Source organism: Bombina bombina, chromosome 2, assembly GCF_027579735.1.
Source record: "Bombina bombina isolate aBomBom1 chromosome 2, aBomBom1.pri, whole genome shotgun sequence".
Lineage (NCBI taxonomy): Eukaryota > Metazoa > Chordata > Amphibia > Anura > Bombinatoridae > Bombina > Bombina bombina.
The window spans coordinates 998,019,381-998,039,697 of NC_069500.1; the positions used below are offsets into that span (position 1 = coordinate 998,019,381).

The 20,317-nt window shown below is 31.5% G+C and overlaps 1 protein-coding gene across 2 annotated transcripts; it reads left to right on the forward strand.

Annotated features, from left to right (window-relative positions):
• The first annotated feature begins 1,020 nt into the window (after positions 1-1,020).
• PITX2 (paired like homeodomain 2) lies at positions 1,021-18,847 on the forward strand. 2 transcript variants are annotated; one of them, XM_053700805.1, is made up of 5 exons: positions 1,021-1,199; positions 4,238-4,303; positions 4,527-4,664; positions 15,318-15,523; positions 18,139-18,847. In XM_053700805.1, exons 2-5 carry the CDS (start codon positions 4,258-4,260, stop codon positions 18,700-18,702), a joined length of 954 nt encoding a protein of 317 aa, XP_053556780.1. In that variant the 5' UTR covers positions 1,021-1,199; positions 4,238-4,257; the 3' UTR covers positions 18,703-18,847. The 2 variants fall into 2 exon arrangements, with proteins under 2 accessions (XP_053556780.1, XP_053556779.1); XM_053700804.1 differs by lacking the exons at positions 1,021-1,199; positions 4,238-4,303; positions 4,527-4,664 and adding an exon at positions 13,717-14,352.
• Positions 18,848-20,317: the final 1,470 nt, after the last annotated feature.

Genomic DNA, 20,317 nt, shown 5'->3' on the forward strand with positions numbered 1-20,317 from the left:
CATAAATTAGTGTTCTCATATGGTACTAGCAGTGATTCTTTGGCCAACATATGGAGTGAAATATTAACCTCTAATTTATAACAAAGAAAACGGTATTACAGAAAATATATAAATATGAGACTTATATTGCAGGTTGTTTTTTCATCCAGTAGTAATAGCGATAAGGTAAAGACAAACACATAGACTGACAAAACAGGTACATAAATGATAGATAAATAGATAGATAAATAGATGATATATATAGCATAGATAGATAGATAGATAGATTGATAGATAGATAAATAGATGATATATATATATATCATAGATAGATAGATAGATAGATAGATAGATAGATAGATAGATAGATAGATAGATAGATAGATAGATAGATAGATAGATAGATTGATTGATTGATAGATAGATAGATAAATAGATAATATATGATTGATAGATAGATAGATAGATAGATAGATTTGTTGGAACAGACAGAAAACGAGATAAAAGACACATTACAGAGGAATGCTTTGTAGTGTGTTGTAATAACTTGTTTAACTTTACATATAGTCATGAAACATATCATTTACATATATAAACTTTAATAACTTTTCACTTACACTATATGGACTAATTACTCTCTTTCACTAAAATAGCTTTTCTCTTTATTTTATGAGTCTGCTGTTAGACGCATTTTTGTAAGGGGATAACGTGCATCTTTCTCATTATTTTGCTAATCCCATATTACTGCTTGTCTTTATTAAGTTTGTCTTTGTTTCACTTTTCATCCCCCCCCCCCCCATATAATCAACTTCATCTTTTTTAAGAGTTTTCCACCTTTTTTTAACTTTCCATGACCCTATGATCCTTTTTTTTTTTGCTTTATAAGTATCCCTCCCTTTTTCTTTCTTTTTCTCTGACCCTCTCCTCCCCTCCTGCTCTCTGCTGACTTAGTTTAGTGGAATCTCTGCTGACGTCACGCCATTCCCACTGCAGAAAGCGAGAGACAGAGAGGGAGAGAGAGAGATTCAGGAACCAGCACCTCACATCTTACTGGCTGATAAGGAACCCAAAAGGATATTTGTCCATTCTTTATTGTTGTCTGTTTTGCTTTGGAATTTTATGTCCCTTCCATTCTTGTTTTGGATGTCACAGCCAGCAGTGCTCTAAGGATTTTGTCACTGCAGAAAAGAAGACACATATCTTATCTAGAAGCTCAGCCGGTAAGTGAGAGCCATATGCTTCATTCTGCAGAAATGTGAAATAATGAGAACTTCAGGGTTTTGCAACTGGGGTTTTAACTATGTGTGATCATCTGTTGTGAAATGTTTTACTCTGTAGAATATTAAACCTGCGATTAATTAAACAGCATGGTGCAGTATTACAGTTAAATGTTGTTCACTTTAAATACACCAAGTTATCAACGTAATATAAAATGCATTAGATTAATATCTTAAATAAAACGTGTTGGAAGGTTGCAAATAACAATCAGGAAGCAGCAGCAGGAATATTTGTTTTATCCAAGGCCTACTCTGCCCTGAACTACATAGGCCAAGAAAAAACAGCTGAGACACTAAACTCTTATTAGTTTTTGTATGCATAAATATAATGTATATAATATCTAATAGATAGCATTAATATATTGCATACAATAGTAAACTAATATTTTGTACAATAATATGCTTAGTTTAGTTTAGCTGTAGCTGATGAGAAAACGTATTCAGATAAATGTGTAGTGAGATTTGAATGAAATAATATACATTTTTAATTTATGCATTTGTGTATTTTAATTTATCTAACAATATTTTTCTAGAAAGCTTTGTGAATTCTTGTCCTAGAATTTACTGAATTGATTTTCTAATTTTTAATGAATATTTGTGTGTATATATATATATATATATATATATATATATATATATATATATATATATATATATATATATATAAAAGCACACACACAAATACATTGTACCATAAGTCTTGTTTCTTTAGAATAACTTTCCTTAACGCTGTCACAATGTTAAGCAACTTGGTAACAGAAGACAAAGCAAATCCAGATGGTCTGAGATCTGAGGAGATTGAACATGATACTGATATGTGTGAAATATTGCTAAATGTGCCCCAGACATAAAATCACATATTTTTTTTTATATAGTTTCCCCATAGCACTTAAGTGGACTTCTTAAAATACATTTGATACCTCAAAATTTAATTTTACAGATTTAAGGCGTCTAGTCATTGTTTCCCTAAAGTTTCCATGGTAGTTAATGCGCACATGATCAAACATAACATATATACAGTAAATATATATATGTAAATATATATATATATATATATATATATATATATATATATATATATATATATATATATATATAGTGGTGTGTGTAAAACTTTTTTGGAAAGGTGTGACAAAATAAAGAGCCGCATAATATTAGATGTCAATATAGTAAGGACCCTTTACAGTCAAACATAATTGGCTACTGATATTTAATGCAATTCCGTATGGTTTAATTTATAGTAATTTAAGGCGAAACATCTCTTCATTTATAGTGTTATAATCATTTAATCAGATATGTGTGTCTGTGTGTGATTGTGTTTATATGAAACAAAGACAACATATATTGTTAAAGTGTTTTTAAAGTATGTTGATGTTTCAAAAATCAATATATTATGAAAAAGAAAGAAAAGAAAGAAAGAAAAAAAGATAGAGAAAGAAAGAGAAATATAGGCTGTCTGTTTATACTGTAATGTTCTATTTCTAATAATTTTGCCCATAAGGTTAGGTCAGGAGGATACATCAATTCAGACATCAACTAATCATTCACCCAGTTCATACATTAAAGGAAAGAAAGATTACTGAGATGATGACATGCAAATTTCCACTTAAATTATCATAAATAAACATTACAATCCCGGGCTAATAAAATCCCATCTGTGTTACTTCATATCGAGTTAGTAGGGAGCTGTGATAATGAATTTTGTAATATCTCACGAACAGACATCTCAATCAGGCACTAATCCTGTGATTTTACTGCAGAATCACTCAGACCTGGGGCAGCCAAACTTCTGCTCTTTGGCACAGATGTGGGAGACAACAGAAGCACTGGTGGGAAAAGGGGGAGAAAACAGTAAACAAACTACTGGTTGTAGGTGGGAGAGGGCTGGCTAATAACTGGGATCACTGGAAGGACACAATCTCCCTGGGTCATTCACTGATTTCCACTTGGTTAAATCACTTATTGTTGTCACAAACCACAATTAGCCAAACGACACATTTATTGGCTCCATCTTGATTAACGGAAATCAACCTAAGACATCATTATGTAGTGCATATATGTCATTGATGTATATATGTATTAATTTATGAATGTACCACCGGAGATTACTACCATCTGAAAATATATATATATGTGTGTGTGTAGATAGATAGATGATAGATAGATGATAGATAGATAGATAGATAGATAGATAGATAGATAGATAGATAGATAGATGATAATACATAATTGTAACTGTAGATTGCTTTCTCTCTATCATTAAAAGTAAAAGAAGGTTAACTGTTGCATTTGAAACCTCATTGATTATACTTTCATGATCTATTATTTAGTTTAATTTGTTTTAGATTTTTCTAGAATTAGCACATATATTCCTAGAAGTTAGCACGTCATAGTTCAATATAATACATTTTTGTTGTGGCATATCCCTTCTTTTTGAAAAATATATTGCTGACAAATATCACAAATTTTACCATTTTTATTGTAAGAAAAAAATGCAAATATATTATATTTACATAGGTAGATGTGTAGTTAGATGATAGATAAATAGATAGATAGATAGATAGATAGATAGATAGATAGATAGATAGATAGACAGACAGATAGATAGATAGATACATAGACAGACAGACAGACAGACAGACAGACAGACAGATAGATAGATAGATAGATAGATAGATAGATAGATAGATAGATAGATAGATAGATAGATAGATAGATAGATAGATGATAGATAGATAGATGATAGATAGATAGATAGATAGATAGATAGATAGATAGATAGATAGATAGATAAGCAAAGAAACAATTGTATTAAGCGTTGTAAATTTGTTTTGAAAAAAAACTATGAATACACACATTTTTTATAAAACGTATTAAAATACAACAAAAATGTTGACAAAGGCGAATGTAAGGAAAATATCAATAATCAATTAAGCATTTATAGTAATAAAATGTAATATTTAATTTTAAATATTTTACAGAGAGACCCAGCCTCGATGCAATGGAGTCTAACTGTCGCAAGCTGCTGACAACCTGTGTCCAATTAGGTGAGATGAATTTATAGCATTAATGTACTAGTATATAGCTGATTGAAATTTGCTCTGCTAACTGATACAATGCTCCAGATGCAAATGTGTATACTTGCTTGGGGAATTGTCAGTACTAGAAGAGTTTAAACACTTTAGTGAAGCTAGGTAATGAAAGAGTTAAGACTGCCTCCCATCTCCAATATCAGCTACATCTAAACATCCTCTCTGTTACTGCACTCAGGGGTTCAGCCAGCAGTAGAGTGTCTATTTTCCAAGGAGACAGAAATGAAGAAAAGTGACTTCTCTGCTACAGAGAGCTCTGAAGGCAACAGGAAGGAACAAGTGAAACTGTTTAACAGGCAGCACCAAACTTCTATTGGTAAGACATCTTGTTTGCTTATCAGGGCCCAGAATGTAATTGTACTGTCTGGTGGGGAACTATAGAGAAAATTACCTTAGATGTGAATTTCACTCATGCACACAGGTGAACAAAAATGAAATCATGTGGAATTAATGTGATCTTTTTTTGCAACTTTGTATAAGGCAAAACGTTTTGCATACGACAGAGAAAGTATCAATTAGCGTCTTCTCTTGTATTGGGTAGAATAGTGCATTTGGCTCTTTGGTTCTGATCATAGCTCCTATTATTTTATCAAGGAGGATAAACTGGCAGCTGGGTATAATGCAAAGTAAGAATGCAATGTGCTGATGATGTTAGCCTAGAAACCTGGTGCATGGTGGAGGATCTATGGATATAGTCTTGGAGCGCCCTCTGCTGCCTGATATTGGCAAGTTGTACAGCTACGTTTGTCTTTATGGTTAGATGGGAACACACCAGTTTGCAGCTTCCCTAATATTCGAAAATGTCATAATTTTTTAGATAAACTTGTGAGATATGTGTGTGTGTGTGTGGGTGTGTGTCTGTGATTGTTCACGCGTATATGTCTGTGTGCTGTGCGTGATTATGTAATCTTAAATACATTTTTAAAAGCTCAGTATGTGCCTACACGTATTTTAGCTTTTTGTGAGGACACAGATTTATTTATTTACATACAAACACACACATACCAGAAAACAGAAAACACATACGTACAAAAACACATATACACAAACCTGCACACATAATCACACATACATACAAACACACACACACACATATACACACAAAACACATACACAAACATATACACAAAACACACACACACATACACACCAAACACACACATACACACCTACACACACATACATACACACAAAATACACACATACACACATACATACATACACACATACACACACATGCACACATACATACACACACACAGAACACACACATATACACATACATACACACACATACATACACACACACATGCACACACATACATAGACACAAAACACACACACATACACACACATACATATACACACACATATACAATATACACATACACACATACATACACACATAAACACAGAACACACACATACACACACATATACACATACATACACACACACATATACACACACACATACATACACACACATACATACATATACACTTATACACACACATACATACACATACAAACACATACACACACACACACATACACACACATACATACACAGTCACACACACACACATAAATATATACACACACATACATATACACTTATACACACACATACAAACACATACATACACACATACACACACATACATACACAGTCACACACACACACACAAATAAATATATACACACACATACATACATACATACATATACACATATGCACATACATACACACACACACACACACTCGCGTTCCCCAAAAAGACAGGTCTTAATTTATATTGCTCTGCCAACGTGGGAAAATTAATAATCTTCTCATATTATGTATTCAATTCATTAAGATGCTGGCTATTATACATGTTTTACTCCCATATGGTACAAGACATACTGACGTTTACATTCCAGGATGTAAAACAAATGATAACTTTAAATTTTTTTTATCAAGAATGAATATGTATAGAAAACAGTTTATCCTGTGTGCTGTCAAAATCTGTATTTTTCTTGCATATGGGAATTAAAAAAATCATATATATTATATAGATCTATCATGTCAGTGTTACCTAATTATTGTAGAAATAATCGGTTATTTGTTGAGGTGCACATAACAATACTAGTAATATTATTAAGGATTATCAGTCGAATAAGACTCGTGCTAAACTGTTATAGGAGTGTGTATGCCTGATTATAAAAGATTGCGGAGCTCTGTAATTTAATACACTCCCTTACTACCCTTATCAAATATGAAAGCTTTATATTATTTCATGTAATCACGTGTCAGCAAGGGTCGTAGTCATTTTTTGCTTATATATATATATATATATATATATATATATATATATATATATATATATATATAGTATATATATATATATATATATATATATATATATATATATATATATATAGTATATATATATATGTGCATAGATTTATACATATATATATATATATATATATATATATATATATAAACATACATAGATTTATACATACATACATATATACAAACATATATACACACACATAATTACGTATATTTACATACATACACACATAACTTTATATGTATACATAAATACATATATAAATATACATACATACTGTACATACACACATAACTACATACATACATATATAAATATACATACATACACACATAACTACATACATACATGTATACATACATATATAAATATACATACATACACACATAACTACATACATACATGTATACATACATATATAAATATACATACATACATAACTACATACATACATATATAAATATACATACATACATACACACATAACTACATACATACATGTCTACATACATATATAAATATACATACATACATACATAACTACATACATACATATATACAAGCACGCAGCAGAAACTCCTCTTAAATATAAACTGTAGATTTGCATACAATTATACAGTGATTATTATACTATAAGCACGCTTTGTATCACATGAAGGGCGGAGTCCTCGAGGGCCTTGTTATCAAAATTGATTTATCGGTAACCTGTGCTTGAAAATACTTCACCATCTATTTTTTTTCTTCAAAACCTTGTTCAACAGTTATCAATAAAGAGTTAATAATGCAAAGTTACATTATTCCTTACAAAAGCGTGTGTGTCTGTAATTTGTATGTGTGTGTGTCTGTTATTTGTATGTGTGTGTGTGTGTGTGTGTGTCTGTTATTTGTATGTGTGAGTGTGTGTGCGTATATTTGTTTTTTAAGTATGCGTGTGTGTAAATTGTGTGTTTGTATGTATTTTATTTGTATGTGTGAGTGTGTGTGCGTTTGTGTGTTTAAGTGTCTGTGTGTGTGTTTCTGTCTGTCTGTTATTTGTATGTGTGAGTGTGTGTGCGTATATGTGTTTAAGTGTGTGTGTGTGTGTAAATTGTGTGTGTTTAAGTGTGTGTGTGTGTAATTTGTAAGTGTATGTGCATGTGTAAATGTGTGTTTGAATGTGTGTGTGTGATTTGTATGTGTGAGTGTGTGCGTATGTGTGCATAAATGTGTGTTTGTTTATGTGTGTTTTTGTGTGTAATGTGTATGTCTAAGTGTGTGTGTGTGTGTGTGTTTGTATGTGTGTGTGTGTGTTTGTATGTGTGTATATGAATGTGTGTGTGTATATATATATGTGTGCGTGTATATATATATATATATATATATATATATATATATATATATATATATGGATGTGTGTGTATATATGTATGTATGTGTGTGTATTTGTGTGTGTAATTTGTATGTGTAAGTGTATGTGTGTTTGTATGTGTGTGTATTAATGTGTGTGTATGTATGTGTGTGTGTATGTTTGTGTGTGTGTATATATTTGGATGTGTGTGTGTGTATATATGTATGTATGTGCGTGTATTTGTGTATGTAATTTGTATGTGTAAGTGCATGTGTGTTTGTATGTGTGTGTATTAATGTGTGTGTATGTATGTATGTGTGTGTGTGTATGTTTGTGTGTGTATGTATGTATGTGTGTGTGTGTGTGTGTGTATGTTTGTGTGTGTGTGTATATTTGGATGTGTGTGTGTGTATGTATATGTATGTGTGTGTGTGTGTTTACTAGCACATTATATGTGTGTGTGTTTTATCTTAAAGAAACATGTTTATGAATGTGGACTCATTCCGATGCTATAGTTATGATATTTTCACAAAGCGCAAGCATTTTAATTTTGGTCACACTATTTAGCGTTAGCGTTCATCCTTAACCATTAATTTCCTCTTAATTATAAACAAAGGCTGATTTGTGACATGGGCATAGCAGTAAGCTCTGTCAGCTTTCTAGTAAGTGTCTCAATGAAACTTATGTTTTGTTAGGTGGCTTTTTTTACCCAGTAATAATGTATGCAAGAGTTGGTAGGGCGACTCCAGGGAAAACTCAATGTATAAGCAAAGCTATTTTCGTGAGTAGGAATATACTAATGGAACAATCTGATGTCTGCTTAATCCTATGTAAAAAGCTTTGTCTTTTGCCTAATATTGACTGAATGGGTAATTAATGACTCTTCAGCTATGAGAATAGCCAGTAATCCAAATGCAGCAACACAACAGAGTGTATACAAGTCCCCATTTATTCATTTATATGAGAATAATTATAATAGGCAATATATATATATAAACTTTTGACTGATAAAGATGTCTGGGACACATTGCATAGCTTTATTCTCTGCATGTTTATGATATAATCTATATGGAATCAAGATACTTCATTATATTTTAATTGATAGTTAATTCAGGATTTTCATTATTTGACAACTAAACAAATTTAGTAAAAGTCATTATGTAGATACAGGAAATATAAATTGTCTATAGTTTTCTTCTATGGGAAAACATTTTAAAAAGAGCTAACATATTCTACATTTTACAATTCTGAAATAGGTATGGTTGGCAGAACTTTTTCAGGCCCAACCTATTGAGTTATGGGTTAATTAAAAGATTACTTTACACTTCTCTCTTTCTCTCTCTCCCTTAGTGTTTATCTTATTTGTCAAAACATGTGAAACAAATATCAAGGTAGATTAAGAAATATTTATAAATATGAAGGACAGGTGAAGCACCTGAATTTACAGTCCAGGATTTACACCCTGTGTGGTCAGCTTTAGTCTGTGATCTTATGTACTGAAGAGTAAAATAGGTGAAATAATTCATTTATAATTTTATATTATTATAGAATTTAAAAATCACTAACTTTATTTGCTTATTTGGAACAGAAACTAATATTGAAAACATTTATCGATTTAAGGTTGTACATTTTTAAGATGTAAATACTTGCTATAAAAAACTATTTTCTAATTTCTGTATAACACTAAACATTGGTAATTAATTAATTAATTAATCATTTTAATCTATTAATATTTCCCACCATTAGTCGTCACATTTAAACACCATTGTAAATAGAAATTAATCTTCAAAAATACCTTGTTAATTCATTGATACCGTATATAAAGGATGTAAAAAAAAATCCATAAACATTTATAAAAAAAAAACTAAATATGCCATTAAGAACTGTAGTCGATGTATTTGTGTGATTGTTAAACATTAAAATTAAAATTATATTTTGTTTTAAAAATATTAAACTTACGAATTTTTAGAACAAAATAAAAAATAGTATTTGGCAAATAAAATATAAATGTATTTTTTAAACAAAAATTAATATATAATCAAATATTATAAACAAAATAACCGATATTTTATGACAGTGTATTTTGTACAAAAAGCTGTAGGGATTTTTCTGATTTACATCAGCTCGCTGAATTTTAGTTCCTACACACATATTTATGGATCTCTCAGAACCACTGCATTATGTGTATTTGTGAGTGCAGGGATCTTGTAGTATTAGAATAAACATTAAACTGAATTGGATTCTGACATTTAGATCGTCATTGTGCATATTTTCTAAATGCAAAGAATCGATGTAATTTAATACACACACACACACACACACATATATATATATATATATATATATATATATATATATATATATATATATATATATATATAAATATATATATATATATATATATATATGCAATTGTAAAATACCAATTGTAAGCTATATTTGTGTGTTTGTGTGGGTCTGAATGTGTGTGTGTACTAATATATTGAAGAAGGCAAGTTAAAAATTGTATACATATTTGTAGTAATGTTTTTCAATATTTGCCCCATTAGTGTATCAATATGTTCAGCACTTGCTTAACAGAGCTTGAATGCGCGTTCATGTTAGGAATTGCTCCGGTAATTGTAGATAGGCTCACATTGTCCTGCTCTTTATATATACCCAAAATTAATTTAAAAAAAAATATTATATAATATTATAGTAAAATTCACATCCCTTTATTTTTCTTATTCATCTAAAGTCTGTATACGTGCGTATTTTCATTGTATTATTAATAGTGCTCATGAGTTCATTTTTCCCTCTTTGATTCCGCCCCCCCACCACCACTTCACTACCCCCGAGGCCACCCTTTCTCAATCCTGTATTACCTGACGTGAGATGAGAGATATAGTTAATAAACAAATAGTTTTAAATTGATCCTGATTCATATTGACTTAGTTATAGGTCATCGACAGCAGAGCAAAAAAACTGGAAATATTTACTTTACACATATACTTTATGATCTGGTGGGAATTAGAGGAAATTCAATAAGAAAACGACTAGGACCAGTATAAACCCCTATTTAAAAGACTTACGCAAATTAGAGTCTTATCAGATTAAAAACCACTACAAATCTAAGAGCATTGTCTGTATCGAAAAGCTGTGGGGTCTGAGAAAGAGATTCTGTGCCAAATCTAAGGATAAGGCGCCTCATTTAAGCAGAAGATAATGAACGGAATCCAAATTAATGTGTAGTGGTTTTATTACTGGAACCCTGAGTGAAACATACCTTTAAACTCACAATATGATCAATGAAAACAGATGGCTAGATAGATAGATAGATAGATAGATAGATAGATAGATAGATAGATAGATGATAGACAGACAGACAGATAGATAGATAGATAGATAGATAGATAGATAGATAGATAGATAGATGGATAGATAGATATGTAGATAATATATAGATTAAATAGATATATAAATATGTAGATAGATACTAGATAGATAGATAGATAGATAGATAGATAGATAGATAGATAGATGATAGATGATAGATGATATAGATAAATATTTATGAATAAAAAAATTAGTTCTAGCTCTTTTTTTAAAAAGACGTTTTTTGATAGGTATTTGGTTACGGGAAATATTTTATTACAAAGTACCACATTATTTTAAAATATTCTAGTATGTAACGATAGATAGAAAGATAGAGAGATAAATAGATAGATGATAGATAATGGATAGAGTAGATAGATAGATAGATATATAGATAGATAGATAGATAGATGATAGATAGATAATGGATAGAATAGATAGATAGATAGATAGATAGATAGATAGATAGATGATAGATAGATGATAGAAAGATAGCAGCTGTTAACAACAATACACACACTGACTTAAAAAAAATACAATGTCAAGTATTATTTTGTAATGTCAAAAAAATAAAAAACAGTCTATGTAATATTTTTTTTTATTTGACAACAAACGGAAAAACAGCTTATAGTATTCTGATTCTGAATATACCGCCAGGGTTTGTCAATAATGTTTTCCTGTGGAATAATGTGCTAAAAAGGATTATGTAATGATGTATATGATACATCTGCATAGCATGCACTTCTGTATTGTGCGCAATAGTCACACACGGTATAAGTAGGAATGCAGCCCCTGTGTCTGTAAAATACATAAATGTAATAATATGGTAAAAGGTCAGATACCAACAATCGGGACTTGAGCGAGCTTTGTGGTTTTCATTACAGTATGATGCTCATATGTCTGGTTCATTAACACTAACTGTCCAAGTCCAAAAATATATCAGAAAACACACAGATATGTGTGTGTGTGTGTGTATGTGTGTGTGTGTGTGTGTGTGTGTGTGTGTGTGTGTGTATGTGTGTGTGTATGTGTGTGTGTGTGTGTGTGTGTATGTGTGTGTGTGTGTGTGTGTGTATGTGTGTGTGTGTGTGTGTGTGTGTGTGTGTGTGTATGTGTATGTGTGTGTGTGTGTGTGTGTGTGTGTGTGTATGTGTGTGTGTATGTGTGTGTGTGTGTGTGTGTGTGTGTGTGTGTGTGTGTGTGTGTGTATGTGTATGTGTGTGTGTGTGTGTGTGTGTGTGTGTGTATGTGTGTGTGTATGTGTGTATGTGTGTGTGTGTGTGTGTGTGTGTGTGTGTATGTGTATGTGTGTGTGTGTGTGTGTGTGTGTGTGTGTGTGTGTATGTGTGTGTGTGTGTGTGTGTGTGTGTGTGTGTGTGTGTGTGTGTGTGTGTGTGTGTGTGTGTGTGTGTATATATATATATTTAACGAAAAAAAGAAAAAAAAGATAAAGAGAGAAAGAAAAAGAAAGAAGACAACCACAATTATACGTGTGTGTCAAAGAATGACAGAACAAATCCTGGGTTATATATATACATATACATATATATATACACACACACATATTCAAGTTTATTGGAGTAACCGTGTTGTTGTTAGTTCAGTGATTTGGGTTCATTGTGGTACCTATAAATCAAAATATATATTTTTTACTTGATGTTTATTTTTTTGCCTTGAAATTTGCATAAACTTCATAAATTAATTATAACATTGAAAGAAAAAAGTATACACGGAACTTCAAGCCTAATATTTACAATATCTAATCTAATCTATCTGTGTCTATCTAATCTCCCTGTCTGTCTGTCTATCTATCTATCAAACAATCAATCTCTATTTATATATATCATCATCTATCTATATCTATCATCTATCTATCATCTATCATCTATCTATCTATCTATCTATATATCTATCTATCTATCTATCTATCTATCTATCTATCTATCTATCTATCTATCTATCTATCTATCTATCTATTATCATCTATCTCTTTGTCGCTCCTTTCACCGAAAAGCAATAAAGCTTCCACGCCAGCTGTTTAAGGTGTGATTTGGTTATAATCTTGGGGTAAGAGTAGCTCCCCAGCAGATAATGCACTACGATGTCCTGCAGCAGCCCCGCCCGTGCATGCTCTGGATTGGTGGCTATAATTATAGGAGCCCCGTCCCTGTCATGACGTCCCGGCTCAGCGTGCAGCAGGGATAGGCAGATCGCACAGTGTAGGGAGGAGGCAGCGCGTGGGGGCTGAGCGGTGTGACGTCACCGCCCAGGGTAGGACAAATCTCTGGTGTTAAGATATTAGTCAAACAGGGAAGCTGCTGATCTTCTAGGGGTCCATATCCTGATTGTCCATTGTCAGCAGTAAGAAAGTAGTTCTGAGCTGGAGACAGTGAGCTGGACCACTGTATCTTACTCTAAAGTCTGGGACCCAGAAGCAGCTACTTGATTCTGATATTAAAAGCTAGTTGCATTTTCATGCCTACATCTCGCTGCAGCATGCACAGCCTCCTGTCCCAGTAGAGGAAATTATCCTGCTTACTTCATAGAAAACAGAGTAGAAAAGCAAGTGGGAGCAGTCAAATGACTATAGTGGGACTTATATGTAAGGCTCCCTAAATCCAGAACCTAACCAGTGATTTAAGTATTTGCTCTACCTCTAACCGTGGTGCCATCAGTGGGACACAAGTGGAATAGAAGTTTGTTTCCATTTTTTTTATTTCTATTATTATTATTATTATTTTAAACTGGACTTGGATTTTTCTTTTTTAATTCGCCTCTGCAAACTTGTATAATCGATGAGCTCTATGAAAGACCCATTACATCTGGAGCATTTAGCTGGGAATAAAGTGGCTACATCTTCTGCCCACCATCAAACAGTAGCCCTTGTGTCCATGGCTTCTTCCCTGGGCCAGAGATCTGTGGAGTGCAAACAGAGGCTAGAGGTGCACACTATCTCTGACAGCTCCAGCCCAGAGGCCGCAGGTAAGAGCTGGACACACAAGCCCTACAATCTTGCACCTCTGGTGGGAAAAATAAGTTGTCATTTGTGTATAGATGTTATGTCTTTTGATTATAAAATCATTTTAAATTCCAGGCAGTGGAACCCATACAATATATAATTATGGAGAGAATTACTTATTCTGCATAACGAACTTAATACCTTTTTATAGATGGGCTTCCTGAAAAACCATTTCCATAACATTTTAACATGTTTTCTTAAGTGCTTGTAGTGGGTGGAGTGATATATATATATATATATATATATATATATATATATATATAGATAGATAGATAGATAGATAGATAGATAGATAGATAGATATAGATTGATAGATAGATATACATATATATATATATATATATATATATATATATATATATATATATATATGCACAGTTAATATTTACTTACGTTGTACATTTATGAAAAATATACTATTAATTTGAAATTACTATTAATTTAACTCTGCAATATTCTGATTGGTTTCATTTTTATCATCAGCAAATATACACGTGTATACTTTATTTTCTGGAGTTAATAATTATATATCCACTGTTGAATGGTGTATCTTTTCTAGCCCAGTGTAATAAATTGTAATAAATAACTTTAATTACTACAATTTGTCATAAATATTGACTCAATGAACTCTGCTTATGCATCTTCCCTAGAGGTCTGACTCATACTAAATGGAATATTGCTATATACACCTTATAAGACAAAAAAATGACATAATTAAATGAAATAAATTAGGAAGGATTACCTGACTTTAATAAACTCATCAAAATGTCTGAAACTAATTGAAATAATCACAAGAAGCTTGTAAATATCTTATATTGGTAAATCTAAGAAGACACATTTGTAAACTCGACTTAGCATATATATATAAATGCATTAAATATTTTTATAGGTCTTACAGGCTAAGTATTTTTTATTTTATTTTTTGCAGATAAGGAGAAAAGTCATCAAAGTAAAAACGAGGACAGTAATGTTGATGACCCGTCCAAAAAAAAGAGGCAGCGTCGACAGAGGACACATTTCACCAGCCAGCAACTACAAGAATTAGAAGCAACTTTCCAAAGGAATCGCTATCCAGACATGTCCACAAGGGAGGAGATCGCTGTATGGACCAACCTCACTGAGGCCCGAGTCAGAGTAAGTACTTGATCATCACACAATACTGCAGGCACAAATATATCTTTGTATAATTCCGCCAATATATCCAGTTTTACAGCACATCTAATTACCCATGAGAAGTCATCAAAATTCATAGAGATTTAGAGAGACTTTTAGAGATAACATCACGGATTACATTTTCTAGATAATAGTATAAGAGCCTAAGGGTCAGATAATTTAGTTTATACAATGTGTTGCTTCCACAGGGTTGGAAATAGGAATTCACTGCTACTTTTAACTATATATTTCTTTTTTTGGTGAATAATAAAAAATAAAAAAATGTAATATTTTTTAAAAGTTGTATACACTTTAATAATGTTAAACCATATGAACTAAATGTTTTAATCGTACTTTTTGATAGAATTTTTGTTCATTATTAATTAATTAGGCCTCTGTATTATAATGATTTTTTTTTTTAATTACTCCTTAAAAGTCACTGAGAGCAGAGGACTCAATCCACAATTATTTTGGTATTTTGACTCGCAAAATATTTTGGTTTAAGTTGTCTCTTGGGTATTGTGAGCGATTTCTTTCACCAGATGGGAACTGCTCTGATTATTTTCTGTAGAGTTTAAAAATGATATTTGTAATGGTATACAGGTTCAAAGGCAAATTACCAATTTATGTTTGGCAAATGATACTCTGTTACTAATAGACAGAATCTGAAGTTCTGATGAACTAACTCAGTTTGTAGTCATATAATACGTGTGTTGGAAAAAAAAGATAAGATTTATTGTTCGTAAACATGGTCTATACAACCTTGGGTATAATTAGTACTTTCATTGAAGTTCTGCTATGAAGCAAAATTGTATCAGGGACAAATTGTGTGTGCAAATATTAGCATAACCAAGACAAAGATATAGAGTTTAAAATACACAAGATCACAGCAGTGTCAGTTAATATACATCTGAATTGTGCAAGCCCAATTTATGGCTGTGTTTACAGAGTAGTTATTTGTTCTGAAAACACATTCATTTAGTTTAATATTGTTATCATTATTTTCTTAGCACAGCAAAACTGCTGTTTTTCTTGTATTCTTGATTCTGTAAAGAAAATGCATTCATTTGTTAGGTGATTGTTTTGGCGATGTGTATAGTTTAATCATTGCAATATAAATGCATTAAATACAAAAGTAATATAATTATACGTGGAGTATATTATTGATAATTTATGTAGTCACATTTGTCATTTCATAGAGGAGCGTTTTATGTTTTTGTACAAATAAATATAAATTAATTTCGTGCTGGCAGAATGCCAGTAGATTCATCTACAATTGGCTTTTGAATATTTTTAATTGCCTACATGTAGTACCATATATCATCTATTGCGATTTTTTGTGTCAGTTAATATGGAGGTAAATCATTTATTCCTTATATAAGTGTGTCAGAGATAATGCAATTTGTACATAATTACAGCAGAATATAACTTAATGATAATACCAATGCCAACATATTAGTCTGTACACAAGATGATTAAAAACATGTAATGACCTATGTGATATATTTGCTACACTTTAAAGTAAGTCATTAATGTAGACAAAGAAAGTATTTTACCTTGGTTTATTGATGCTATTTCAGCAGATCAAATTAGCAACGTTTTGTGAATTTGCCTAATGTGCTCCTTGAAGATTGAGTGCTATGGGATTAATAGTATAGTTAACAGAGATCTGTAATGTACAACATCATTTGTGTAAACAAGTGAGTCTCAGGGACTGCTCCAATACACAAACTCTCCTGGCAGGAGGGTGACTGACAATTCAGACGCAAAGATGTGTATTGGAGCTGTTAGCAGATTGATACACGCTTTCCCTATTGTCTGGAGGGAGGATCTCATTTAACACGTAGTTAAAAGTCAAAACTTGCCAACAAGCCAGAAAGGACAAGTTGGGTCAGAAACTTCTTTCAGCCTCTGCAGATTAGCACAGGGAGCTTTCCTACCGCAGTTAATATTCATTTTGAAAAACTGCTTGTCTCTCCCAATAACAATAAAGATTTATAAACCATAGGGATAGAATTTATTGCAGCGGAAAAGCTATCTCCAAAAATAGTAATAGGGCTCTACTGGGATATATTGCAGAAAAAAATCTACTTTTATTTATTATCTTCTTGTGTGTGTAATAGGATATACACAATATTTATATTTAATCCAACGATATTGTTTGGGATGTTATAAGTTTAATATATTAGATGGTTCAGCCTTTTTAGTTTTAGTCTTAATAGTGTACCTCGAACTTTTAAGTAAATATGAGAAAACAATCGGTGTGTGTATATATATATATATATATATATATATATATATATATATATATATATATAAAGAAAAAAGAAAATAACTTGATATTCTCCTTTTCTTCTAGATATTCTCCCTTTTTTCTAGATATTTATAAAACATGGGTGTGATTTAATAATTTTAATTTGTTCTCTTAGTGGAGTAAATTTTACCAATTAGGCATCATCTATTGATATGTAAATTGCTGTACATGGTGTTATATCTGGGCCATGTTTTTTGTGTTAGAATTACATCAGCAACTACTAATGAGGTGTTGTATTTTACAGAACAAGCTAATTGTTACCCCCTTTTTTTCTCTCTCCCAGGTTTGGTTCAAGAACCGTAGAGCCAAGTGGAGAAAGAGGGAAAGAAACCAACAGGCAGAATTGTGCAAAAATGGCTTTGGCCCACAATTTAATGGTCTAATGCAGCCATATGATGATATGTATCCTGGTTACTCTTACAACAATTGGGCTGCCAAGGGCCTAACCTCGGCTTCTCTCTCTACCAAGAGTTTTCCCTTCTTCAACTCTATGAATGTCAATCCCTTGTCCTCTCAAAGTATGTTTTCATCACCAAACTCCATATCTTCCATGAGCATGTCCTCCACCATGGTGCCGTCTGCCGTCACTGGGGTGCCAGGCTCAAGTCTCAACAGCTTGAATAACCTGAATAATTTGAGCAACCCTTCTCTGAATTCAGGGGTGCCTTCGTCAGCTTGCCCTTATGCTCCCCCAACACCTCCCTACGTGTATAGAGACACATGTAACTCCAGCCTGGCAAGCCTTAGACTGAAAGCCAAACAACACTCCAGCTTTGGATATGCCAGCGTTCAAAACCCAGGATCTAACCTGAGTGCATGCCAATATGCAGTGGACAGACCTGTGTGATATAAATATATATAAATAGAAAATAATTTGTGCGTATATATACTGTATGGGAATCCCCAATTTTCAGAGACTATGTAATAAGAAATATCTGGGCACTATGAAAGTAAATATGGAGAAGATGCTGAATTCAGGAGGTTCAACTGTTTCCAACGGAGTCTCTACAATGATTTCACATATAAGTATTACCTACAGTATCCTGGACACTGATTTATATATATATATATATATATATATATATATATATATATATATATATATATATATATATATATATATATATATACATATATATGTGTGTATGCATATTTATATATACATATATATATATATATATATATATATGTGTGTGTGTATATATATATATATATATATATATATATACTAGCGTTTTACTGGATATTTTAATGTTACTTTGAGCTTGTAATGTTTTTTTTTTTTTTTTTTAAGTTTAGCAATGTTCAATAAGAGGACAGAAAGGATGTATATATATTGTAATGTCAAAATAATTTTATAAAAAAACTGTTGTTAGTAATTCTACAGTGTTAAAACGCATTCTGATTTAACCCCATCGTCGCCAAAGAGAGTAATATTGCATTCTTATGAAATATGTTGTAGCCCACTCCGGCACCAAGGAGGGTTAAATTAAAATGAAAGCATGCCATTTTATGCAAAGGAACATTTCTTTTTTTATTGCTTCAAATTAGGAGGAATGTATATAAAAAAAAAAATGCTACACTGTTACAAGCCTATTGTGTGAATGATTTTAGAGTTGAACCTTTTAAGAGTGCCAGGGAAATACAAATTGAATTGCCTCGTGTGCAAATTCCGTGAAAATAAAATTATTTGTATTTTCGAGAACTTTTTTTCCTCTTTAGAATAGACTTGGCGAATACTTGCATACTTCATTGAAGAATATTGTAAAAACAAAAATCAAGAAACTTGAGCTACTTTAATATGGATATCTGTACTATTGTTCAATGCACAAGAATTCTCCATATTATTTCTTTTATGACTCCTAACCCTTAACACGAAGAAACTTTGGACTTTTTTTTTTTTTTCAAATCTCCTGGACAATGTAATTATTTATTTGGTGAATTCCATACCATGGTTGATATATTACTGAGCAATCGGGTTGTAAAATGAAATATAATGTATTGTTTTAAGATTATTTGGTAAAGAAAAAAAAATGCCGCTTCAAAAATAATAAATGTATCTCTTTGGGAAAAAATCTTTGCCTGGATAACAATTTTATTCCTATTCTGAATGTTGGCTAAAATATTTTTTTCTTATACACGAGCTATATATATATATATATATATATATATATATATATATATATGTGTGTGTGTGTGTGTGTGTGGTACAATGGTAGGAGTCTGCATATAGGAGCAGATAGTTTGAAGAAAAAAATAATGTAAAAATAGTACAAAAAATAAAAAAAGATTGTACCTAGAGACCTGTATTATATTATTATGAATAACATATTATATTTCTCTTTATTTTTACGTTTAAAAGCAGATAGAAGTGAATCAGTGCAAAAAATAGTTTCAGTATAATTGCAAAATATAAAATTAAAATAAACATACATAATTTAGATGGCCTGTACAATTTTATG

Bases quoted from the DNA above. Each gene is read 5' to 3' on its own strand.
- PITX2 (XM_053700804.1), top strand. From the start codon at position 14,166: ATGAGCTCTATGAAAGACCCATTACATCTGGAGCATTTAGCTGGGAAT. The intron at 14,353-15,317 runs GTAAGAGCTGGA...TATTTTTTGCAG, and splicing joins CTCCAGCCCAGAGGCCGCAG to ATAAGGAGAAAAGTCATCAA. The intron at 15,524-18,138 runs GTAAGTACTTGA...TCTCTCTCCCAG, and splicing joins TCACTGAGGCCCGAGTCAGA to GTTTGGTTCAAGAACCGTAG.